Genomic DNA, 27,107 nt, shown 5'->3' on the forward strand with positions numbered 1-27,107 from the left:
TGAAAGCCGGGAGGAAGGCCATTGCTTCTTTTTTTTTTTTCCCCTTCCCCCGGGTTCCGTCTCCAAGTTCCGTCGGGCCCGGGCCCGCACCCGCTTTTGGGAAGAAAAAAGTTGGTGGCTCCTCCGCGCCGGCGGCGGCTGCCGGCGGCCCGCCCCGACGCCGCGTCCCCGCCGCGCGCTCCAGTAGCAGGACCGGGTCTCCCGAGGAGCCGGTGAGGACGGGGGCGGCCCTGGGCTCCGGGCTGGAGGCGCAGACGTGCGCAGCCAAGGGCGCCGCTCGCCCTCCTCTTCTCTTGGCTTTTGCTGCAGCCCCTGACACCCACTCCCCCGCTGCCCCGGGGGAAGAAACTTTTTTCTTTGGCTTTCGCGGTGGGGTGTTTCCGGATGCCCGAGTCGGGATCGGGGAGGGGTGAGATGAACTTGCACGTCGAATTAGGGAGACCCCCGTCTTCCGCGGCGGAGAGCCGGGTTCTCGGGCATGAAACCCCGTGGGGCGATCGGGAGTGACCGGGTCCCATCGGGCTAGTGCAGCTCTGCTCTGGGCGCGCTAAGGCGAGGGCTCCCGAGTCTGTTTCTAATTTTTGCAAATGACTGTGGACATGGTGTGGTGAGAGGCCGCCCCGAAGAATGTGTATATGTAAGGGCCGGGGCAGAGGGGGTGGGGGGTGGAGGGGGGTGGGGGGACGGGGGCCGTGGGGGCCGAGGGAGAGACACTGCCTGGTGCAGGCGCTTTTATTGCTTTTCTTCTTCGTGCGCGAGCCACCCCCCTCCCCCCTCCGCTGATTACATGATTCTGTAGGACGGAAAGCTGGAAAGCTGAGGTTTGGTAAAGTCGAGCAAGTTCTTAGGAAGTTTCATTTCCTAATGTTGTGAATATGTTGGAGGAGGGGAGATGGGGGGAAATATTAGCACTAAAATAGGCTTACAGCGAGCAGTGCAGGTTTCATGGGCCTCGCACAGATGCGGTGGACACCCCCACACACGTCCAGCTAATCTCGAAGACAGCCTTGTGTCATTTTCGTTTAATTGCATCTTTGAAACAACAAACGCGGTGACTTCATAGGGAGCAGCCGGGCGCTGAGTTTACCTCTCAGAAAATGGGGCAATCGGGTTTGTTTTCAAGGCGGGGACCTTAACAAAATGTGGGACACCTGAGCTGCTGGTTGACGGGGCGCTGGTAACTAATTAGCAAGATTTTAAAATTTATAGCTACAGAGCTTACTAAGGGATGGGGGGAGAGGAGGATAAAAGTCGTTGTATAATGACACAAGCGTTGGTATTTTCCCAAATTCTTTCTGACTAGGTTCTCAGGGTCCAAGTGAAAACTTGCTTCATGCTCCTTGGTCGCTTGTGGTGGGGCGATGATACAAATTATTTCTCGTTTTAATGTCATTAGCATTTTAGAATTAAATGCATGCATGTATTGACTCAGTAAATTCCTACAAGAGCAAATTGAATGCTTTGTCATCCAATCGTAGATTTATTATACTTTTTCATAACATTGTGTTCTAACTTCGTTGTAGAGGCTTTGTGGGAATACGTGTGGGGGATAGGGCAGGATGGAAGCGGGGAATTAAAAATAGAAAGGTAACTAGGGTTAGTTATTAAGAAAAAGAGGCTAATTTATAGTGTCCTTCACTTTTACAGTTGGAGAATTATGACTTCCTTTACCATTATGTAGGATTGTCTTTCGCATTTACATTTGTCCCACCAAAATTTTTACTTTAATGTAAAGCCTACTTATTTTTTGGAGGGTGACTACCACCCTCCAAAAATACTTATAAATAGCTTTTCATGTGTATACACAATAGACACAAACCATTGAAACCAGTGTCAATTTAAAGGATAGATGTCTTTTTTGTTTGGGCTTTTTATTTTATTATTATTATTATTTGTTGGTTAATCCTCATCCAAGGATATTTTTCCATTGATTTTTGTTATTTTATTTTATTATTTTTTAATGATTTTTTACAGAGAGGATGGGAGAGGGATAGAGAGTTAGAAACATCTATGAGAGAGAAACATCGATCAGCTTCCTTCTGCTCGCCCCCTACTGGGGATGCAGCCTGCAACCAAGGTACATGCCCTTGATCGGAATCGAACCCGGGACCCTTCAGTCCGTGTGCCCACACTCTAGCCACCGAGCCAAACCAGTTACGGCTCCATTGATTTTTAGAGAGTGTGAGACAGAGAGCAACATCCATGTGAGAGAGACACATGGATTGGTTGCCTCCTGCACACGGCTTGGCCAGGGCCGAGGAACCTGCAACGGAAGTAGGAAGTACGTGCCCTTGACCGGAATCAAGCCTGGGACTATTCAGTCCGAGGGCCAACACTCTATCCACTGTGCCAGACCGGCCAGGGCAAGGGTCGATTTCGATACTATCTATGAGAGGAGTCAAAAATTGTAAATACCTCACATTATCTTTTTCTGTAGATATGCCTCATAAATTCAGGAAGTGAATTTGAGAATTGTTAATCAGTTTTTGGGTAGAAGATAGGTGTCAATATTTAAATGAATGGAATTTATGTGTTCTTTCTTTATTATTAAAAAAACAGGTCAACCTTAGCTGGTTTGGCTCAGTGGATAGAGTGTCGGCCTGCCGACTGAAGGGTCCCAGGGTTCTATTCCAGTCAAGGGCACATGCCCAGGTTGGGGCCTTGATCCACAGTAAGGGGTGTGCAGGAGGCAGTTGATCAATGATTCTCTCTCATTATTGATGTTTCTATCTCTCCCTCTCCCTTCCTCTCTGAAATCAATAAAAATATATTTAAAAAAAAAAAGTCAAATCCTTGCTTTATTTCACTTTTAATAGATTGAGGATTAGTGGAAGAGCATTGTAGCTTCTCCTATATCGGTTGTGTATTTATTTTTCCAGCTCATCTTATTGCCCAGCTCCAAACATACTGGAGAAAAGGACTATTGGCCCCCTGGCTGGTGTGCTCAGTGGTTAGAGTGTCGACCTGCACACTGCTTACAGGTTCAATTCCCAGTCAGGGGCATGTACCTGCATTGCAGGTCCAATCCCCAGCCCCCATTAAGGTGAGTTCAGGAGGCAACAAATTGATATCTCTCATCTCACATCCATGTTTCTCTCTATCTCTATCTCTAACTCTCTCTAAATATATGGAAAAAAGTATCCTTGGGCGAGGATTAATAACAGTAACAACAAAGACTATTGGGGATAAGCTGCCACTGCTTCTTATGTATTTTTGACAGTTTGTAATTTTTATTTTTTTATTATATTTTTATTGATTTTAGAGAGGCAAAGAAAGGGAGAGAGAGAGAGAAACAATGATGAGAGAGAATCATTGATAAGCTGCCTTCTGCATGCTCCCTACTGGGGATCGAGCTCACAACCTGGGTATGTGCCCTTCACTGGAATCGAACCTGGACCCTTCAGTCCGCAGGCTGATACTCTATCCACTAAGCCAAACTGGCTAGGGCGAGTTTGTAATTTTTAAATCAACTACAAAACATTTTTGTGGTATAATTATATTGTAATTAATACCATTTGAAATTGAAAAGAAACACTACCATACTCCAAGTCAGTGCATTTAGGTGTTATTCCTGTCAACATATTCTTATTTTGGCATATCCTTTGTGCTATTAATTAGAATAGTGCATTGACGGTATTCTGTCTGGCCTCTGATATAACCAAGTGTGACTCATTTGTGTTAATGTCACTTTATAAGGTAGGAGCCTGAAAAAGGACAAAAGATAATGGGTCTCAGGAAAGGATTCGTGCCGATGGGAAAGGTTGACGGTTCCTTGCTCTGGCTTTCCCAATTTTCCTCTGAGAACCTTTCTCTTTTAATTTGAAAATTAAGGGAGCTTTTAATGAGCAAATTAACATAGGACTTTAAATGGCCTAAGTTAAAGTTTCATACTCATTGTAAGAAATGAGTGAGTATATCTACAAGCAAAGAAATGTCTTTGGCTGCATACTACATCTATGCCTACTAAACAGTTTCCTATTTTATTTCCATTAAAGTGCCTGCACGTTAGAATCACCTGAGTAGCTTTGAAATATCTTTATGCCTAAGATTCAACCCAGACCAATTAAATCAGAATCTTGGGGGAGAGGGGTGAGGGGTGCAGGGAGTGACACCCATGCATCCATATTTAAACATGGAGCCAACTTGTGAACCAATATTCTAGTCCTCCCTAGAAGGTCAGTATTAGAAAACTTGATTCCCAAAAATGCAGCAACATTTTTATATTGAATTATATTTCTTCTATATAAATCACAAGTATTTTTTTAGAAATAAACTTAATGTCTCAGAAGCATCTATATATATGCCCATCTATAGGACTTTTTACTATTGGAATCAGAATTTAAGATGCAGATATTTCCCTCTAGTTTCTTAGAGCTGCACTGTCCAGTGTAGTAGTTTCAGCCACAAGTGGCTAAATTTAAATTAAGTAGATAACAATTTATAATAGTTCCTTATACCTACTAGCCGTATTTTTTAAATTGTTTTATAATATATTTTTATTGATTTCAGAGAGGAAGGGAGGGGGATAGAGAGAGACAAACATCAATGATGAGAAAGAATCACTGGTCGGCTGCCTCCTGCATGCCCCACACTGGGGATGGAGCACGCGACCCGGGCATATGCCCTGCCTAGGAATCGAATCGTGACCTTCTGGTTCATAGGTCAACACTCAACCACTGAGCAACACCAGCTGTATTTTAAGTGCTCAATAGCCACCTGTGACTAGTAGCTACTATATTGGATATCATTACACAAAATTCTGTATTACCTCTAGATTTTAAAATTTGTATTTTAATTTCTCATCATTCACATATAAATTTATAATTTAAAATTATGTATTTTTGATGGTTGTTTTTTAAGGGGAAATACCACATTTTCGATGTTCACATTACCTCTTTCTTCAGTGTGTTGTACCTAGTTGTAAGGTTTTCCTTTTTAAAAACTTAACTGAGAGGAGGAACTTTAGTGTCTTTGTGTTTATTATTTATATCAGAATGCTCTGAATCCAACCAACAGTTTAAAATTGCCCTCGTGTATGCTATCAGTTTCTGGTGTGGAAATAGAGAAAGTCATCATTTCAACTCAAGTGTTGGAAATTTGATTCAAGGTGTTGTTGTTTTTAATCTGGTGAAGGTTCTTTTTACTTAACAAATGGAGACTCTTAGTTCATCTAATATGATCCATTTTTCAACAGAAAATCATCTTATTAGTTTTAACATGAATGTGCAGATACACAAGAGACTTTATTTTTTTCCCCATATGGGAAAGCATCCCCTTCAACACGAATGAGGTTTCTAAACAATTTGAGATGGTTGGAAACCAGAAGTATGTTTTGAATTTTAATGGTGTTTTAATGGTGTTAATTACTGATACACAGTTTAGGAGAAACTGTACGGTGTAGTTTATCTCACCTGCAACGCCTCCTTAACACTTAAAAAAAAAAATCAAAGTTTTCTCTAGTGATTTAGTGTGTTCTGAGTAGAAATGGAAACCAGTTGTTTTAAGTTAAAAGTATTCTTTCTTTAGTTTTTCCCTTATTGGTAGATGCTACATTTCTTTTTACATAAACATATGCTTTCTTACCTACTCACATAAGACAGATTTGCATCTAGAATGTTGTGGGGTTTTTTTTAAATGATGCCTGATGGAATGGTTTGTATACAATATCACTTTCATGTATTAATGTTTTTCCACTTGGTTTTAATGTCGTCCATCCCTGGAACAAAAATGAAATGTTTTTGTTGAATAATCTAAATTACTGTTGATTGTATAACCTGAGAATGTGGTGAAAATATTCAAAATTGGTGGTTTTTGAAGAAAGATATAATCTGGAAAATTTTTAAAAATAAGGGAATTCTTTAAAGAAATTTTATTTTTCTTAGGACTGCTTAAATATTAGTTAAGCACTTTTTCTAGAAAAACGTAATTTTTAAAATAAACATTTAAACTATTAAGGGATGATTAGTTGTTTTAGGTCTTAGTGTAGTCAAATTTCTCTTCTGGAAAATATAATTTAATTCAGTTTTTGAAGCGAAAGAAATAATTAGTGTTTTGGTACAGGAATTTATCTTAATGTAAGGTTCTGAATAATAGATTCATTTCCTCTTTGTCTTTCATTTTCTTGATTTATGCTGAGATGTAGTTACATGGTATTATTTGAACATAATGTTGATTAATTTCATTCTTTATACAATCTGTTTTAATTTTATTCTGATGATAGCTTTTATGCTTCGTTTAAGGAATGAGCTTGAAACAATGATTCAAATGTAGCACATCTCAATTTTCTATGTGCTATGTGAAAATTTACCAAAGCTAAAATGTATCCTTGTGGCTACACTTGAAAGCTGGAATAGCTGTTTTGTTAAAAACAAACAAACAAAAAAAACCCACCCAAAACCTAATAATTAAAAAAATAATAAATATAATAGAAACTTTAGTCCAGGAATATTCAATTGTCAAATCAAAACTAGATAAAACTGTATAGTATATATATATACCATTTAGTTGAGTTCCGTCTGAACTTTGAAATTCTGGCACTGCTTTGAGGTGTATGGAAATGAATAAAAAATAGGATGGTAATACCCAGCAATACTGTTACTTCACTTATCCTCCAATGTTTATAGTTTTATCATTCTTACCATTACAATAAAAAATCTAGAGTATATTGTTCTCTATCATTAAATTTAATGGGGATTTCCTTCAATTCTTAAATAAGAGAAAATATTTAATGATCATAATATATCACACCCACTGTGTAACTGAAGACCAAACTGAGCTGTTTTAAATTTTTTTTATCTGAATCTCTCCAGTGTGTTTGTTAGTACATGAAGATTTCTTAACTACAAAGGGATTTTAAGATGGTATTGACATACTAAGATTTAATTGAAAAATGGATAATATTTTTCCTCCACCTCACGGGATACTAATGAATCATTTTTGGTGAGCCAAAAATGGCCTAAGTTAGAAGAAACATGTTGACTTTTTTAGTGCAGTAGTGATGAATCTGGTCTGATCTCTGCACATTCTGATGCCCAGCTCCCTTCTTAATTGTTCTGTATTCTGTAAATATATAATGAATTCCCGTTTTCTTACAGGCACTTTACTAGGCACTGGTGATTCACAGAGAAGACAGATTTTCAAGACAGCAGATAAATGGGATAGTCTGTGGCTATATAGCTTTAATTAGCTGAGTTCATGCCAAGTAAATCAATGTATTGATAGGATATAGTGACACAACAACTGTGAAGAGAAAATTAAGTAACATGTAAACTTGTAAAACTTTATAAACATGTGGATAACTATCTGAATATATATGCATTGTTTTTTAAAATATGTTTTTATTGATTTCAGAGAGGAAGGGAGAGGGAGAGAAAGATAGAAACATCAATGATGAGAGAATCATTGATTGGCTGCCTCCTGCACACCCCCTACTGGGGATCAAGCCTGCAACCCGGGTACATGCCCTGACCTGGAATGGAAAGGTGACTTCCTGGTTTATGGGTTGACGTTCAGCCATTGAGCCACACCAGCCGGGCTGTACAAATTGTTTTTAGACGCAGCTGTGCATGGTGTTGACCACTCCTGTTTTATTTAGAGAGATAGTATAGCATGGCATTTAGAGACAAGACTTGGGATCCAAGCTGCCTGGGTTTTGATTCCCACTCAGATTTACCAACTCTGACCTTGTGCAAGTTTCTTAACCTCACTGTACTTTATTTAGTTTCTTTGTCTGCAAAATAAGGATAATAACCAGTCTTCTTTTTAAAAAATATATTTTTTGTTGATTTTTAGAGAGAGAGGAAGAGAGAGGGAGAGGGAGAGGGAGAGAGAGAGGGAGAGAGAGAGAGAGAGAGAGAGAGAAACATGGATTTGTCGTTTCACCCACTTATGCATTCATTGGTTGATTCTTGTATGTGCCCCAACCTAGACCAAACCTTGGTGCATCGGAACAACACTCTAACCAACTAAGCTTCGAAGCCAGAGATTGTTGTAAGGACCAAATGAGTTAATACATGTAAAACATTTACAGTAGTGCCTAGTGCATACCAAGTATCTTATAAATATTAGCTATTATTATTTTTGGTATATGATTTATCAATTATTGTTTTTTTAACACACTGGGTAAAGGTAATATATGAACTTAAATGTAATTGTTTGTTGCAAAGTTATGGACCTACTTTGTTCCTTGGGCTACATACTTCTTCTCGTTACTTGGGTTTGTTGATATATGTAGTGTGTGCCTGATTTTCACACATTTAATCGAAAATAATGTCCTCTTCAAACTATTCATTTTAAGAACTGTACATCTCCTCTTTTGGAGTTACTTTTAAAGCATATGATATGTTGTTTTGAATATCTTTTCTAGTGGCACATCTGTTCTTTGAGAGTACGTTTAATTCAATTAAATAATGTATTTATTCATATTTTAGAAAGGTGAGTATTAAGGAGTATAATTTGAATTAAAATGTAAAATCATTGCCTGGCCAGGATGGTTCAGTGGTTGAGTGTTAGTTAACCTATGAACCAGGAGGTCACGGTTCGATTCCGGTCAGGGCACATGCTGGGTTGTGGGCTTGATCTCCAGTAGGTGGTGGGCAGGAGGCAGCCAATCAATGATTCTCTCTCATCAATGATGTTTCTATCTCTCTCCTTTCCTCTCTGAAATCAATGAAAAATGATTATAAAGTAAAAAGTGATTTTTAAAAAAACATGTTTATTGATTTCAGAGAGGAAGGGAGAGGGAAAGAGAGATAGAAACATCAATGATGAGAAAGAATCACCGAGGACATGGGTATGTATCCTCCCAAAGTGTCTATTTTGAAAGGTAACACTCCCGAACTTAAAAATTCTAGTATATTTAACTGTACATGTTTACAGTGTCACAAACACAGAGCTGTTATTTAATGTTTGTGAATCTTAGGTTTCTGTGCCTCTGGGAGTAAGTGTTGTGTATCATAACCTAAAATTCTATATAAAGTATTTGTGGCACATTTCCCAACGGATACTGTGTACACTTGAGAATCTTTGATATCTTAACATACCTTGTGAATCTCCAAGGTGATATCAAATAAATCACTTTTCCTTTATTTGACAATTTAACTACAGAATCATAGTACATCTTTTAACATGTTGCATAATAGGAGCACTGATTTGGGAAATGCTGCCTGAGATATTCGTTGTGTGTGCCCTATCCAAGACCACTGCAATGATTTGTTCTGTTTCTTCCAGTTAGAAATTACATTGGGTTGCTAACACAAGAGACCTAGCATAACAATGGACTAAAAGAAGGTAGAGATATATTTTTCCTTCTAACATATGAAGTCCAGAGCTGACCAAGATATCTTTTATTGTTGTTCTTGGCCTCCTTAGTGCATGTCTTTTCGTCCTCAGGATGGCCTCATGGTCACCAAATGGCTCCGAGCATCCTATTCAGAATGTCCTTCCAGGCAGACGACTATGGAAGAAATTGGGAAAATGGCAAAAAGGGTGTGCCTTCCGGCTGAGTCAGATCCTTCTAAAGGATGTTCTCGAGAGCCTTATCCAGTGACTTCTGTTTTATTGGCCACCCCTACATTTAAGGGAAGCACTTCAGAAAGTGCTGATGGAGGAGGCAACATTATCTGCTTTTAAGTATCGGTTGGGTAGTGGTAAAGAATTGGAAGTTTTAGGAGCAAGGTAAAGGTCAGAAATCATTGCTGTTGGTAAAGTAGAGGGAGAGTGACGAAGGCTTCCTGGCCTCATCAGTTTGAAGTTGAGTAATTTGAAGCTGGGAATTGTAATTTTTTGCTGGGCACTTGGCTGTCCCAAAACTAATTAAAGAGAGGAGATATTAGGGATCCAATTATTTTCTCTCCAGACTTCTTAATATCTGATCTCCATTTGTTTCCAGGTTAGTGGAATTTGGTTATAATATGCACAGATGAGGGGTTTGGTGTTATTGACTTCCCCCTTGATATCTAGCGCATAAATGATGCCGATTAAAGTGGCTTTACCTAGAGCAGGGGTGGGGAATCTTTTTCTGTCAAGGGCCATTTGGATATTTATAACATCAATTTAAACATTAGCCTGCTATATTTGGTCAAACATTTAATTAACTCACCCCTAATGCCTTGGCAGGACCAGACCAAATGATTTTGCAGGCCTTGTACGGCCTGCGGGCCGGATGTTCCCCACTCCTGACCTAGAGGATGTTTAAGAGATTGGATTCACTTTCTGTGGAGACTGATTCATGACCATTAAGATTACTAGTATTTGGTACCTTTATCTTTTGCATGGTTTGATACTTAATTCCTTGAAATAATATGGCCCATTTATACAATTTAAAAAATCAGTATTCAACCTACCATTGAAACATTAAATTGAGCTATTGTTAACCTTTAACAAGAGAAAATTAATGTATTTATTTTCATTCTTAAATGTTTGCATTTGTGAAAACTAAATCTAGGTAGTATCATGATTTGTTTATTTAAATTCAAACATAAATTAGGAATCTTAGTGTAGTAGAAAGAATACAGATTTTGAATTTAGGTAGTTTTTGGTTTGTCCTTTAGCTCTTTTAGCAATTGGAGTCATTTAATCTCTCTGTGTCTAACCTTTTTTAAAAAAATTTTTAATAACTTTTTTATTTTTGTTAATCCTCATCTGAGGATACTTTTCCATTGATTTTTGGAAAGAGTGGAAGAGAGAGGGAGAGACACAGAGAGAGAAACATCGATGTGAGAGAGACACATCGATTGGTTGCCTCCCACAAAAGCCCCAACCAGGGCCGGGGATGAGGCCTGCAACCGAGGTATGTGCCTTTGACCGGAATCGAACCCGAGATCCTTCAATCCTCGGGCCAACACTCTATCCACTGAGCCAAACTGGCTAGGGCTCTGCGTGTAATCTTTAAAATGGAAATGATAATACCTACCATACAGTTTTCTGAGCTTTATTCCTGAATTATTACACATATGCACAGTCTACTGATTCAGTTCATAAGAATTTTTTACCTCTCACTCCTTTCTTCAGCTGTGTATATTAGGGGAAACAGTAACCTAAGAAATTTGATTAATAATACTGAGACAACAGTATGGCTTATCTCTTTATCACCTAATGTGTACTGACTTCTCTAGTATGCATTGTTTTGATTAGGTCATTGACTGCTTTAATTAGATTGTTATATATGTAATATCTTTTTAGACATGGTAGCTACATATAAACCACTTTAAGACTAAAATGATTGAAATTTTAAAGGAGAGAAAATGGGTAAATCTGCCATATCCTCTTGAATCTGGGAAAAAATATGGAAATTGGTAGAAAAATTATCCATAGGATTGTTTGACTATAGTTGAAATAGTAACAATTAGAAATGTTTTACAAGTAATACAAGTTTATTTTTGTTTTGAATGTCTTGTTTTTTTGTCTAAACTAATTATATAGCTTACAGTCTTTGACATACTACTCTGTGTTCAGAATTGTTCAGAGAAACACTAAAAGATAAAAGAAAAATGCTTTTTACAAAAAAATTTTAAAATCTGATTCAAAAAAAGATAAGAAATATAGGAAACCATTATATATTACAGTAAGTAAGTGCAATAAAACTTTTCAGGGAGAGTAAAAGAAATGGGAAGGTGTATGTTTAAAAAGTGTATTAGGAGAGTCTGTCAAGGAGTATGTGACCAATACTGCCAGATGCCACAGGGAGCAAAGAAAGTCGACTAAAGAAAAGTAGAAGGTTCTGGCTGGGTAGCTCAGTTGCTTAGAGCATCGTCCTGATACACCAAGGTTGCAGGTTTGATCCTCCATCAGGGCACATACAAGAATCAGTCAATGAATGCATAAATCTTTCTCCCTTCCTCTCTCTCTAAAATCAATTTTAAAAAATTAAAAAGAAAGTAAAGTAGAAGTGACAGAACAGTGTGAACAGTTGAATGTTATTTACCATCAAAAGAACCATTTTACTACACTGACAAGGAGGAGAAAAGGAAGGACATTAAAATGGAGGATGGAATTTGGTTGCAAAATAGATGACATTTTATGGGCCAGAGAAATTTTGTGTTTAAGATTAAAGATGGTGAAAGAACAGATTCTGTGAGATTAAGAGATTTAAAATGCCAGAAGGGAGAAAGAGAGTCATCTGCTTTTAAGAGGCTCTGTCTGGATGTGAAGGAATGAGCCCTAGGTAGATTTGCTAGCTTTAGTCATGAGGAAAGCAACATTTTTCTGTAAAATTAAAGGGTAGTCTACAAAGATCAATGTGGGCCTACTGCTGAATAGAAATGAAAATAAAGTTTTGTAAGAGAATTTACATTTAATGCTGTGATCTTTAGAAAGTGATTATCTGCTTTTAAATACGATTTGGGTAGTGGTGAAGAATTGGATGTTTTAGGAGCGAGGTAAAGGTCAGAAATCATCACTGTTGGGAAAGCAAAGGGAGATTGATAAAGGATTTACAGGCCTTACCAGTTTAAAGTTGAATAATTTGAACAGCAATGGCCTAAATCAGGAGTGGAATCTTATTTTCTGCCAAGGGCCATTGGGATATTTATATCATTCGCAGGCCATACAAAATTATCAACTTAAAAATTAGCCTGCTGCCCTAGCTGGTTTGGCTCAGTGGATAGAGCGTCAGCCTGCGGACTGAAGGGTCCGAGGTTTGATTCTGGTCAAAGGTACATACCTGGGTTGTGGGCTCAATATCCAGTAGGGGGCGTGCAGGAGGCAGCCAATCAATGATTCTTTCTCATTATTGATGTTCCTATCTCTCACTCTCCCTTCCTCTCTGAAATCAATAAGAAAATTTTTTTAAAAACTGGCCTGCTATATTTGGTCAAACATTTAATTAACTCACCCCTAATGCCTTGGCAGGCTCAGACCCCTGCCCTAAATCCACATCTGCAGCAAATGAAAAGTGTAGAGATTATTGCAATTTGTGATGGTCATGTGAAATATGGGGCCTTTAGTAAGGAGGAAATCTCACTGAGGCAGGGATTATTGGAAGAAGTGGAAAGTGATTTTATTCAGCACTTTCTGAATTTGCTCAGTAAGCTAACTATTGATTGAGTCAAAGATATTTGTCATTTGCTGCTCTCTACCACTTTGTTAGAACAAGGTGACAAAGGATCTTGACTCTTAAGTACTGTGTGTGATGTTACTGTCAGCCTTTAAACTTATTTAGTACTAACTAGAGGCTGATGTCTCGGCCCTCGCAGCCCTGGCTTCGTCCGGAAGGTCATCCGGACAGTCATTCTGCTGTTCTGTCTAATTAGCATATTAGCTCTTTATTATATAGGATTTTGATAGTTATCACTAGGATTTAGAATTTGAAATTAATTTGGAATGTTTTCTGCAAATTGTTTTGGCTACAAAAGGGTTTTCTGTCCTCTTCTTAGATGTTAGCATTATACTTGGGAAATAAAAAGTTTTGAAATGAACCCCATACTTCAACTTTTTTAAAAAAAATTAAATCTTTATTGTTCAGATTATTACAGTTGTTCCTCTTTTTTTCCCCCCATAGCACCCCTCCACCTGGTTCCCACCCCACCCTCTGCCCTTACCCCCCCCAACTGTCCTCATCCGTAGGTGTACGATTTTTGTCCAGTCTCTTCCCGCACCCCCCACACCCCTTTCCCCCTGAGAATAGTCAGTCAGTCCATTCCCTTTCTATGCCCCTGATTCTATTATATTCACCAGTTTATTCTGTTCATCAGATTATTTATTCACTTGATTTTTAGATTCACTTGTTGATAGATGTAATTGTTGTTCATAATTTGTATCTTTACCTTTTTCTTCTTCTTCCTCTTCTTAAAGGATACCTTTCAGCATTTCATGTAATACTGGTTTGGTGGTGATGAACTCCTTTAGCTTTTTCTTATCTGTGAAGCTCTTTATCTGACCTTCTATTCTGAATGATAGCTTTGCTGGGAAAAGTAATCTTGGTTATAGGTTCTTGCTCTTCATCACTTTGAATATTTCTTGCCACTCCCTTCTGGCCTGCATAGTTTCTGTTGCGAAATCAGCTGACAGTCGTATGGGTACTCCCTTGTAGATAACTGACCTTTTTTCTCTTGCTGCTTTTAAGATTCTCTCTTTGTCTTTTGCTCTTGGCATTTTAATTATGATGTGTCTTGGTGTGGTCCTCTTTGGATTCCTTTTGTTTGGGGTTCTCTGCGCTTCCTGGACTTGGAAGTCTATTTCTTTCACCAGGTAGGGGAAGTTTTCTGTCATTATTTCTTCAAATAGGTTTTCAATATCTTGCTCTCTTCTTCTGGCACCCCCATAATTTGGATGTTGGTACGCTTGAAGTTGTCCCAGAGACTCCTTACACTATCTTCATATTTTTGGATTATTTTTTCTTTTTCTTTTTCCGATTGGGTGTTTTTTGCTTCTTTGTATTTCAAATCTTTGACTTGATTCTTGCGATCCTCTAGTCTGCTGTTGAAACTCTGTATAATATTCTTTATTTCTGTCAGTGTATGCTTAATTTCTAGTTGGTCCTTTTTCATATCCTTGAGAGTCTCACTAGATTTCTTGAGGGTCTCACTAAGTTTATCGGTGGTTTCTGGAAAATTCTTGAAAAACCTTATAAGTGTGGTTTTGAACTCTATATCCAGTAGTTTGCTTTCCTCCATTTCTGTCATTTGTGACCTGTTTCTATGTCTCTGCATTTTTTATGCTTCTCTGTGTTGATAGAGTGGCTTTCTGTGCTAGGTGTCCAATAGGGCTCAGTGGCTCAGCCTCCCCAATTACCTGAGGTGGACACTCTTGGTGCACCCTTTTGTGAGCTTTGTGCATAGTCTTGTTGTAGTTAAGCCTTGATTGTTGTAGGTATCACTGGGAGGAATTGACCTCCAGGCTAATTGGCAGTGAGAATCAGCTGTGTCTACAGTGGGAGAACTTCTGTACTGGAGACACCCTTCTGGGGCAAGACTTCAGTGGGGCTTTGGTGCTCACTGAGTCTTCCCCCTGAGCGTGTCCCTTATGGATCTGAGGAGTTGTAATCTGGATGGTCTCACTCTGACTACTGGGTACACTGGCTCTTGAATCTCTAAGGAGGTGGTAATTTAGCCTCTGCCTGAGGCTGCCCAGCAGGAGCTATGGAGAGATGTGCAGATTCCTCTTCTTTGTTTGGGGTTCGGAGGTGCCCAGATGAGGCCCAGCTGTAAAGCAGTGCAAGCTGCTGTGGGGCCTTCGGCCTTCTTTTGGAAGTTCTGGGTCTCTCTGACCCAGCTGCAGTTTGTTAGGTGATTTTCAGATTGCAAAGGGCCAGGCCTTTCATATGCAAAAGCCTCTGCGCACAGCTTGGGTGGGGCAGGGTCTCAGGGGATCAACAGGTCTGAGCAAGCAGCTATGGTTGCTCCTCAGTCCTACCCTAAGAGGCCCTGAATCTCAGTGTCCCGGTAATCGCTGCAAGCACCTCTGAGAGAAAGCCGCCCTCGAGTTCCGACCGATGCCAGACAGTCCAGTTTCTCCCCGTATGAGTCTGGGTCCCCAGAGACTCACCCAGAACTGGAGTTCAGAGCAGTTGGGAGCTTGAGACTCCCTCCCGATTGAAAAAGACAACCGCGTCCTCAGTTGCCAGCCCTTTCCACGTGTGCCTCCGTACCTCTGCACTTTACTTCCACACCTCCTCTGAGTCTCAGTGTGCTTTTCTCTTTCCTTCTAATTGTAGACTTTCCACTCAGCCAGCCTTCCTGTGGTTCTGGATGATGTTCGTTTTGTCTTTTAGTTGTATTTTTGAAGTGGTTGTGCGAGGCAGCAATTTCCGGTGTTTACCTATGCCGCCATCTTGGTTTCTCCTCCCCATACTTCAACTTTTAATTCAGATAAGTGTTTCACCTGCTATACCTAGTGTGATGTAAGAAATACAGTACAGAATGTTATATTATTTTACCAACTCAGGACTTGATTTATTCTTTAATTCCTGAAACAGCATATTACAAAACTTCTTGGCTATCTACAAATAATGGTGGATTGCCTAAAGTCACTTACTTGATTTTTTTAAGTAATAGCAAAACTCATTGTAGGCTTGCTTCTAAGTGTAGGCCTCTAAAAATAGTGTTTTTGCTACACAAATCATGGATTAAGGACTTGAGTAATCAAATGTACATAATAGTGAATTTTCATTTTCTACTAGTTTTTATATTACCACATCTAAGCAAAAAGAAAAAATCTATGAGAAATAATGTTGCTCAGATGGTGTGGCTCAGTGGTTGAGTGTCGACCCATGAACAGAGAGGTCAGCAATTCGATTCCTGCTCAGGGCACATGCCCAGTTGCAGACTCGATCACCAATGGAGGATATGCAGGAGGGAGACGATTGATGTTTCTCTTCATCAATGTTTTTATCTCTCTTCTTCTCCCTTCCTTTTTATTAATTTTTATAAATTAATAAAAATATATTAAAAAAAGAAATCATGTTACTTTAGCTTATAAATTGCTCCTAGTTCACTTAGACAACATGCTTTTCAACATATTTGGCTTTTTAATCCTGTGAAAAAGACTCAATTTCTTGTTTTGTCTCAACAAAAACAGTTTCAGTGGTATATGCTACAAGCAGCAAAATTTATGTTTATGATTCCTTTAAAACTATTACTTAATTTTTAAAAATTATTTAAATCCTCTTTTACAACCCTAATGAGGTACATTATATTTTTATATTTCTATTTTGACAATTAGATTTTTAGACTGAACTGTATTTTAAAATCTAATGATGATTTAGCAATTTATAAATATGCATTTGCGCCATCATAATCTGTAGATTAAACCAATAATTTATACATGAACACACATATAGTATATGTTTATTATGTTTTTCAAACCACCTAAATGAACATTGAAAACGGTTACAATGACAAGACACTATTTGTGAATGTAATATGTGCTAGGCACTATTTTAAGAATTTGAATAAAAAAATATATTGATTTCAGAGAGGAAGGGAGAGGGAGAAAGAGATGGAAACATCAAGGACAAGAGAGAATCATTGATAGGCTGCCTCCTGCACGCCCCGTACTAGGGATCAAGCCTGCAACCCAAAGACTCACCCGGAACTGGAGTTCAGAGCAGTCACCTGTGACCTCCTGGTTCATAGGTTGACTCTTAACCACTGAGCCACGCCAGCCAGGCAATAAAAATCTATTTTAAAAAAATAAATAAAATGAACAGAATCAAGGAGAAGCAAAATAGTACCTCAATTTACCTAGCAAATATGAAAGAGAACTCCACAGTCTATGTTGGAATTGTCATGAGCTCTTAAACGATGTTCTTGCAAAGGTCGTGTATTTTCAGCCATTAACTCCCTCCCTGCCAAGGTCTCCCTCTACTAACCTATGGTCTTTTAGCATCAAGTTTGTAAGAGTATAAAAGTGCAAACAACATAAAGAGCTCACAGAAGAGGAATGATTTAAAGTATTCTAAATCCTTACAATGGAATGTTGTGATCATCAAAAATTAGGTTGATGAGAGGTTTTTTATAACATGGAACTATATTAAATAGAAAAAAAAGATAAAACTTAGTAAGTAAAGTATGATTATAACCATAGTTTTTGTTTTGCTTTCTTTTTATTAAAAACTTTCATTTTAAAAAAAGGTCAAAAAGAAACAAAAATGCCCAAAATGGTGATACACTATCAAACCTTGGTTCTCTAACAATTAGGTTCTCTACGAAGTTGTTCAAGGGAGGGGGGGGGGGAACAAAACTTCTTTTTTCAACCTGATAACCCTTTCATGCTGATACCTCAGCATGACAAAAAGCATCTCTCAAACTTTTGTTGCTGGAGAAATCAATGATTAACACAATTTTAAAACATAAATAGGCCATCAAGGGTGCTGATGTTGCTAAGGGTGTGAAAGTGCTCACAAAACCACAATGACAGGCAATTTGAAGAGGTAGAAAAATTGTTTATTTGGATACACGGAAAGCAGTTAGCCTGTGGCAGCATTTTGGAGGCAATGATATGTGAGAAAGTGAAGATGCCGCATCCTGACCTCCTGAAAGACTCCCCTGGAACCAGTGCTGAAAGCGATTCCTTTAAGACTAGCAGGAGTGGTTCGATAAATTAGGAAAAGAAGTGTTTGTTCACAGATTAAACAGTGCATTAGACATGTATTGTATATATGAAAGATGGGTCTGGAAAGGATTAATTAAATTTACATTATTTCTAATGGGAAAAAATTATTTGGTTTTCAAACAAATGGCTTTTCGAACAGCCTTCTGGAATGAATTAAGTTTGAGAACAGAGGTTCCACTGTGTAAGGGAAAACCAACTTGTTTTAGGAGTTAGAAGGCTTAGCTTGTGAAGAACTCATGACATATAGAATCTGTTATGTTGAGTTGAGAAACAGATTATGATATTTTTTCTGAAGATTTAAAAAAATATGGAAGATAATGCATCAAATTATCTTTGTCAACACTTTAGACAACCTAGAACTTGTACTTGAGTCTAGGTTACTGTTTTACAAGTATGTTTCAGTAACAATAATGATAATACACACTCAAAATATACTGTGTAAGCCCAGCCGGCATGGCTCAGTGGTTGAGTGTTGACCTATGTACCAGGTGGTCACGGTTCAATTTCCTGTCAGGGCACATGCCTGGGTTGTGGGCTCGATCTCCAGTGAGGGGCCTGCAGGAGGCAGTGAATCAATGATTCTCTCTCATCATTGATGTTTCTATCTTTCCCTTCCTCTCTGAAATCAATAAAGTATATTTAAATATATATAAATATATAAATATATTCAATTTCCCAAAACGGCCTTAGAGTAGACTATTATCTCCATTTTTATAGATAAGGAAACTCAGGTAGGGTTGGACTGATTTGCCCAAATAATATACATAGTTAAGTGGGAGAGCCAACATTTTTAGTCTAGTTATGCTATCTGGTCCCAAAGCCTGTGTATTTGATCACTACATACTATATATTTTAATTGTGAAAATCATCTATAACTTAGTTCAGGGCTAGAAGTAATGATCTTATGAATTTGTGGTAATTCAGAATAGTTATGATCAAACTCTCCATTGCATTCTTAGTGCATTAAAAAAAAAGTCCTTTGGTTGGTTTGACAGCTGTTATTTACAGAACCCCAAACTGTTGGTAACTGCTAACAAAGTTCCTTTTCTTCTCCTTTGAATCAATTCTTTCAGTAGACTTAGTTGCTTTGTATGTGTCTGGTAGAAGAACTACAAAAGTCCTAAATTTTAGTTTATTATATGGTTTTAAAATTCATTTGCACTATAATTGGTTGACATTTTCTTTTATTTGGAGAAGTGGAATTTGTATCCTACAGCTCTTTGAGGCATAAAATTAAACTCACTATTAACCCTTTCCTTAACTGTTTTCAGTTCCTTTTTTTTTCTTTCACTTAAGAGTTGTAGTCTCATGCAAATAGTTTGGTTGATCATGCAGTTCTCTTATTAACTAAACAGTTTTATTGCTCTCAGAAGGGGATGAGTTGTGCAGACTTTAATTATTGTAGTAGGTAAAGTTTGTTTTCTTATTTTTAAGTATCTTATTTATATATTCTTTTAGAATAGGTAAAATGTGTATTGTACAACATTAGGAAGATTGGCAAGTAAGTCGTCATCTTTCTATTCCTACTTCCAGGCTCCCTCCCTGGGGTGCTCTCTTCAGTAGTAATACCAAAGCGGGGAGGAAACATTAATGAATAATGTGCCAAACTGAGTGAAACTTTACATGTCCCCTATTAGTATGCAATAAAGTTCTTTGCTTTTGAAAAAAACTTACACAAAGTCTTTTTAAAAAAATATATTTTTATTGATTTCAGAGAGGAAGGGAGAGGGAGAGAGAGATAGAAACATCAGTGATGAGAGAGAATCATTGATTGGTTGCCTCCTGCACACCCCACACTGGGGATCGAGCCCACAACCTGGGCATGCGCCCTGACTGGGAATTGAATCTGGGACCTCCTGGTTCATAGGTCGACACTCAACCACTGAGCCACACCAGCCGGGCTAATCAAAATCATTTTTATATAATAAACTACATCTTCATGTTTCTGATTTTATCCCCCCCCATCAGATTACCTCATTAGACATTTCTCACACTTTTGACTTGTTAATCTCCATTCTTTTATGAGAAGTTAAAAATCTATTAGTAATAAAAGCAAACATGGATATCTTATACTGTTTTGTTTGCTAGTTGAAATTTTATTTTAACTGAAGTTGATAAATATTGAGTTTAGGTGAAGTTGGATCACTTTACAATTGTAAGGGGTACTTAGCTCTATTTCAATTTTTCTATTTTATAGAGCACTGGGGTGCAAAGAAACCTCAACATATAGAAAGTTTTGGTGTATAGCATTTGTTCTTCTAATTTTCTTTTCTTGGCTTAATTATGAACATTGAAGAATAAATACAGAGTTACTCTTATTGTGTACCTAAAGTTCAGATTTGTTTCCCCTGCGTTGGGAGGAAAAGTGTGCCAGAGAATAATTTTCTAATGACATTGTTGTAGCTCTTTCTAATTATGCTTCCTTTTATGTATATCTTTTTAAATGTATGCGAAAGGTAGGGTACATTGTAGTTTCCTAAGGGAGTTATCTAATTTACATATTATTTTGTTTAAAAGAAGCATTTTGAAACACTTCCAGACCCATAGCAATCTAGAGTTAAAAAATGTGCCCCAGATACAGCTTTCCTACAAATAGTAGAAAATAAGTACCCTGTTCAATGTATCTTTCTAGAAATCCTATCTTCCATTTAAAAGGTAATATATATTTTGGTCACGGTTTTATACATTTGTTCTATAAGTTGGGATATTATTATATATACCCTTGATCAGGTGTCACTAGCCTAAAAATACCTATAGGGGAAGAAGGGCCAGGGATAGTTGAGGAGGGAAGAAAACAATAATGAATGATAGACTGTGTAGTTAACTAAAGGGCTCAGACTCTGCTATCCACTTTGAGCGGTTATATCTCCTTTTTCTTCAAAAATTTTAAATGAAATCTCTCCCATTTGTGAAATCAAATCTATAAATATTAGCTACTAATTCACACTTTTGTAAAATAATGGTGTGAGCCATCACTTTATAGGCCAAATACAACATGACTGCAGGCCAAAATAAAGCCCATGGGCCACTGGTATGCAACCTATGCCCTAGATTATCTTCACTACCTTACACTTGTATGAACTTGCCGTATTTTGTTTTGACATTTATTAAGGGATAATAATAATGATAATGCTCCTAGCTGTCTGCTTTGATTAATACTTAGCATATTAGTTAAGTAAACATTGAATTTTTGCGTAGGAACAAAGAACAAACTATATAGAGACAGTGTCATATGTCTTGGCTTCCATGAGTTTCATTCTCAGTCCCTTTTTTTCTCAAGATCTGCCATCCTTTTCCTGTCTCCATATTTCAGTATCTCCCTGCTCCTCCCATGAATGTTCTTTTCATTTGTAAGAATTATAAAAGAGAAATCTTTCTTATAGAAATTCTATAGAATGAAAATCACTTTGTGACTTACTAAGCTGCACATCCTTTAAGACATTTTCCCCCATAACATTAAAATTCCTTAGTCTTAATACTATTTTTTTCAAATGTGCTTTTTAAACAGAAAAACGACTGCCTTTAAGACTATTAGTGAAAAGCCCCACACAGAAACAATCTAAAGGGGCAGCCTCATGGCCATGGAAGATTTGACCCCAATCCATCAGGGATGATTGAATGAGATGCCATTTACAGTGATTCGGTACAGAAAAAAATAAATCAAGTAAGCTAGCAAAACTGCTTCTAGCCAAGTTGAAGTAATAGACACAATATTTACTCTCCTGCCCACAACAACTAAAAACATGGATAAAACATGTGAAACAACACTTTTCAAAATCTTGAAGATCAGGCAATGAAAGACAGTGATATCCCTGAGAGATGGAAACAAAGTGAGCCTTATGACTACCCAGCTTACTAAATTGAAGAGACTTTCTAGACTGTGGTACATGCAAGGTGTGGGAAACAGGGTGAAGAATTGTAGACTTCCTGAATTTAGGATATGTTACTTAACATCTAAGGAGACACAGGCAGCTAGAGTTAACAGGACAGAGTACTGGAAAGGTAAGAACTACGCAGAAAGAGAACCCTGGAGATCTGTAGAGGTCCCCTTTGAGTATTCAGGTGAGTACTCAGTAGCACTTACACATGAGGAAACTTCTTGAGCTGGATTAGAGGGAACAGTATTTGTGTATGCAGGGTCAGGAATAGTACCTGTTTCCACAAACCACACTGGAAAACCTCAAGATTCATGAGGTACTAGGTAGAATACACAGAAGAATTTTCCCCCCAGTAGTGAGAAATAGCCCTAGACTGAGCATTGTTCTGGACCAGTTTAACAAATTATAAAAGCTAGATCCCAAAGGGTCAGACTTCCAAGTTTTCAAATAATTTTTCATCCACAAGCAAAACTTAAGAATACTTATAAACATATAAACATAAGCATCCAGCCCTGGCTGGTGTGGCTTGGTTGGTTGGAGCATCATGCTGTACACCAAAGGATCTCAGGTTTGATACCCAGTCCTGAGGCAACTGATTGATGTTTCTCACATCGATGTTTCTCTCCCTTCTTCTCTCTCTAAAATCAATAATAATAATAAAAATCATATCCTCAGGTGAGGATTAAACATAAGCATCCAACAAGATAAAATTCACAATATATGGCATTCAATAAAAAATTTCCAGGTATGCAAAGAAGCAGGGAAATATATAATGATAAATCAATCAAACTGACTCAGAACTAACAAGGATTAGATTGAACAGATAAGTATCATTTCATTTAATCTAACAACCCTATGATTAAGTACTATTCTTTTTCTATTACAAAGGAGGAAAGTAAGCTATTGGAAGGTGAAATAACTAGTTCAAGATTACACAACTATTAAATGCATGGGCTGGGCTTAAACTCATTCTGCCTGACTCTCAAACTTAGGTACTTTACCATTTTCCTACATTGCCATCAGGGAATAGGAAATAGTATAGAACAGATGCTAAGTCAAAAAGGGTCAAGTAAAGAGTGAAGGAGGGCCGAAACCGGTTTGGCTCAGTGGATAGAGCGTCGGCCTGCAGACTGAAAGGTCCCAGGTTCGATTCCGGTCAAGGGCATGTACCTGGGTTGCGGGCACATCCCCAGTAGGGGGTGTGCAAGAGGCAGCTGGTCGATGTTCCTCTTTCATCGATGTTTCTAACTCTCTATCCCTCTCCCTTCCTCTCTATAAAAAATCAATAAAATATATTAAAAAAAAAAGTGAAGGAGGAAGAAGAAATAAAGAGTTGGCAGATGTCATCAACTCCTCACACATGTGTCATAGATTGTTTCCAGTTGTGTGGTCAAGGCCACTCCAAGTTAGCACTTTTAACTGTGATTTTATTTTTAAATTATTTATTGTTGAAAGTTTTACACATGTCTCCTTTCCCCGCATTGACCTCTCCCTGCCCGCTCCTGCCCCCCAGCACATGACCCCACCCGTATTGTCTATGTCCATTGGTCATGCTCAGATGCATGGATACAAGTCCTTTGGTTGATCTCTTACCCCCCTTCCTCCCCTGCCTTCTCTCTGAGGTTTGATGGTCTGTTTGATGCTTCTATGTCTCTGGATCTATTTTTGTTCATCAATTTATATTGTTCACTATATTTCAAAAATGAGTGAGATCATGTGGTATTTATCTTTCTCCGACTGGCTTATTTCACTTAGCATAATGCTCTCCAGGTCCATCCATGCTGTGGCAAATGGTAAGAGTTCTTTCTTTTTTACGGCAGCATAGTTTTCAATTGTGTAGATGTACCATAGTTTTTCAATCTATTCCTCTGCTGATGGGCACTTAGGCTGTTTACAAATCTTAGCAATTGTAATTTGGGCTGAACTCTCTGATTTCTTCGGGCCTATATTCTTTTTTTTTTAAAATATATTTTATTGATTTTTTACAGAGAGGAAGGGAGAGGGATAGAGAGTTAGAAACATCGATGAGAGAGAAACATCGATCAGCTGCCTCCTGCACGCCCCCTACTGGGGATGTGCCCGCAACCAAGGCACATGCCCTTGACCGGAATCGAACCTGGGACCCTTGAGTCTGCAGGCCCACGCTCTATCCGCTGAGCCAAACCGGTTAGGGCAGGGCTGTATTCTTAGAAGTGGAATTACTGGGTCAAATGGGAGTTCAATTTTTAATTTTTTGAGGAAACTCCATACTGTTTTTCACAGTGGCTACACCAGTCTGCATTCCCACCAGCAGGGCACGAGGGTTCCTTTTTCTCCACATCCTTGCCAGCACTTGTTTGTTGATTTGTTGATGATAGCCATTCTGACAGGTGTGAGATGGTAACTCATTGTCATTTTGATTTGCATCTCTTGGATGATTACTGACTTGGAGCATGTTTTCACATGTCTCTTGCCTTTTGTATGTCCACTTTCAAAAAGTGTCTATTTTGGTCCTTTGCCCATTTTTTGATTGGATTGTTTATCTTCCTTTTGTTAAGCTGTATGAGTTCCCTATAAATGTTGGAGATTAAACCCTTATCAGTGATAACATTGGCAAATATGTTCTCCCATGCACTGGGCTCTCTTGTTGATGGTTTATTTTGCTGTGCAGAAGCTTTTTATTTTGATGTAGTCCCGTTTGTTTATTTTCTCCTTAGTTTCCATTGTCCTAGGAGCTGTATCAATAAAGATATTGCTATGACATATGTCTGATATTTTGCTGCCTATGGATTCTTCTAATATTTTTAAGGTTTCCTGTCTTACATTTAAGTTTTTTCTCCATTTTGAGTTTATCTTTGTGTATGGTGTAAGTTGGTGGTCTAGTTTAATTTTTTTGCTTGTATCTGTCCTTTTCCCAACACCATTTATTGAAGAGACTGTCTTAACTCCATTGTATGTTCTTGCCTCCTTTATCAAATATTAATTGAGCATAATGGCTTGGGTCGATTTCTGGGTTCTCTGTTCTGTTTCATTGGTCTATATGTCTGTTCTTGTGCCAGTACCAGGCAGTTTTGAGAACAGTGACTTTGTAATATAGCTTGATATCTGGTACTGTAATTCCCCCAACTTTGTTCTTTCTCAGGATTGCTGTGGCTATTCTGAGTAACTGTGATATTTTTTAAATTAAAAATTTACACAGATGTGTGAGCCAATGAGTCCAGGTCTCCTTTTCTAGCTTAACATAGTTCAGAATGTGCCTTCTGCAGTTAGGAAATGTAGCAAAACATATTCTCATCTGTCCCAGGGAGGCGATGAATCCTCTCTCCAGGGAGCTAGCCCCTGCATCACCTCAGCCCGGTCTCTCACTAATTGGTTGGACTATAGACCTAACTGATTAACAACTTTTCTCTTTCATTTTTAATAACAGTTGTAACACTTTATGATTTTGCTTACAAGATCAGCTAACTGGATATAGAAGGTTAAGTTTGGGTAATCTGACTTGTAGTATTACTACTAATGTTGAAATCACATAGGTAAAGATCAGTACCTTTTAATTAATGTGTTTCTATTTTCTTCTTTACAATAAACTTTTTTTTGAAGATGATTGACTTTAAATAACAACAACACTGTAGAATGGGAGTTATAATACATATACAAGTAAAATGGATAGCAATGGCATAAAGGTTGGGAGGGGAGAAATGGAAGAATACAATTATAGCTAAAAGCCAACAAAGGAGATAAAATGGAATCATGCCGAACCAGTTTGGCTCAGTGGATAGAGCGTCAGCCTGTGGACTCAGGGGTCCCAGGTTCGATTCCGGTCAAGGGCATGTACCTTGGTTGCGGGCACATCCCCACTGGGGGTCGTGCAGGAGGCAGCTGGTCGATCTCTCTCATCGATGTTTCTAACTCTCTATCCCTCTCCCTTCTTCTATGTAAAAAATCAATAAAATATATTTAAAAAAAAATGGAATCGTAAGAATTACTGTTATTCCAAAGATAGAAAAAGAATAAAAGGAAAAAATCAGTAGGGACAAATAAAAAATAGCAAAATGATAAACCCAACTATATCAATAATCACATTTAATATGAATGGCTTAAACATCCCAATGAAATGGCAGAACTTGTCAGATTAGATTAAAAATATCAAAACTCGAGTATGTGCAATCTTAGTTAAAAGTAAAAGGATGGAAACAACATACCATGTTAACACTATTTTTTTTTAACTGTCTGTGTTAATATCAGACAAAGCAGATCGCAGGACAAAAAATATTACCAGGATGAAAAAAAATATTTCAGCATGGCAACAGGGTCAATTCACCAAGAAGATGTAATAATTCTAAATATTTGTTCCCCTATAACAGAGCTTCAAAATGTACAATGAAATAAATGACTGTAAGGAGACATTTTAAAATTCACAAATGTAGTTGGAGATTTCAATATGTCTCTAAATAGTTGGCAGGAGAAGTAGAAAAACAATGTCATAAAAGACTTGAACAACACAATCAACTGACTTGATCTAACATTTATAGAACACTCCACCCAACAACAGCAGAATGCACTTTCTTTCCTAGTGCACTCAGAATATGTTCCAAGATAGTTCATATTCTGAGCCATAAAACAAATTTTAATGCATTTAAATTTATTCAAGTCATTCAAAGCATCTCTGGGAAATCCTCAAATATTTGAAAACTAAATAACAAATGGCCTAAAGAGGAAATGAGAAAGTATATAGTTTGGGATACAAATGACAACATAATATAGCAATGTACGGGATGCAAGTTCCTAAAGCAAGACTTAGGGTAAATCTTATAGCACCAAATGTCTCAAACCAATGACTTCAGTTTTTACCTAGAAAAAGAACAAAACAGAAAGTAGTAAAATGGATAGAATAAAGATCAGAGGACAGCCCTGGCTGGTGTGGCTCAGTTGGTAGAGTGTCGTCCCGTGCATGGAAAGGTTGCCATTCAATTCCTGGTCAGGGCACATGCTCAGGTTGCAGGCTCAGTGCCCAGTGGGGGGTGTGCAGAAGGCAGCCGATCGATGTTTCTCTCTCATTCCCTCTCCCTTCTGCTTTCTCTAAAAATCAATTTAAAAAATCTTAATAAAAATAGATCAGAGGACAAATCAAATAGAAAACAACAACAACAACAAAAAGAAAATTAATGAAACCAAAAGTTGATTCTTTGAGAGGAGCAA

The 27,107-nt window shown here is 38.0% G+C and overlaps 1 protein-coding gene across 4 annotated transcripts in view; it reads left to right on the plus strand.

Annotated features, from left to right (window-relative positions):
* Positions 1 to 36: 36 nt before the first annotated feature.
* PTPN13 (protein tyrosine phosphatase, non-receptor type 13) overlaps positions 37 to 27,107 on the plus strand; it is a 196,356-nt gene continuing 169,285 nt past the window's right edge. Inside the window, exon 1 of one of the 4 annotated variants that reach the window (XM_014452047.2) lies at positions 37 to 212. Coding sequence is in view for 1 of the 4 variants with exons in the window: in XM_023750397.1 (XP_023606165.1) it covers positions 21,891 to 22,053 (163 nt within the window). In the remaining 3 variants the exon portion in view is untranslated. Of the gene's footprint in view, positions 213 to 21,590; positions 21,716 to 21,853; positions 22,054 to 27,107 lie in introns of those variants that run through there. The other 3 variants (XM_023750399.1, XM_023750398.1, XM_023750397.1) reach the window with 3 other exon arrangements.

This window comes from Myotis lucifugus, unplaced genomic scaffold, assembly GCF_000147115.1.
Source record: "Myotis lucifugus unplaced genomic scaffold, Myoluc2.0 scaffold_12, whole genome shotgun sequence".
In the NCBI taxonomy this organism is placed as follows: Eukaryota; Metazoa; Chordata; class Mammalia; order Chiroptera; family Vespertilionidae; genus Myotis; species Myotis lucifugus.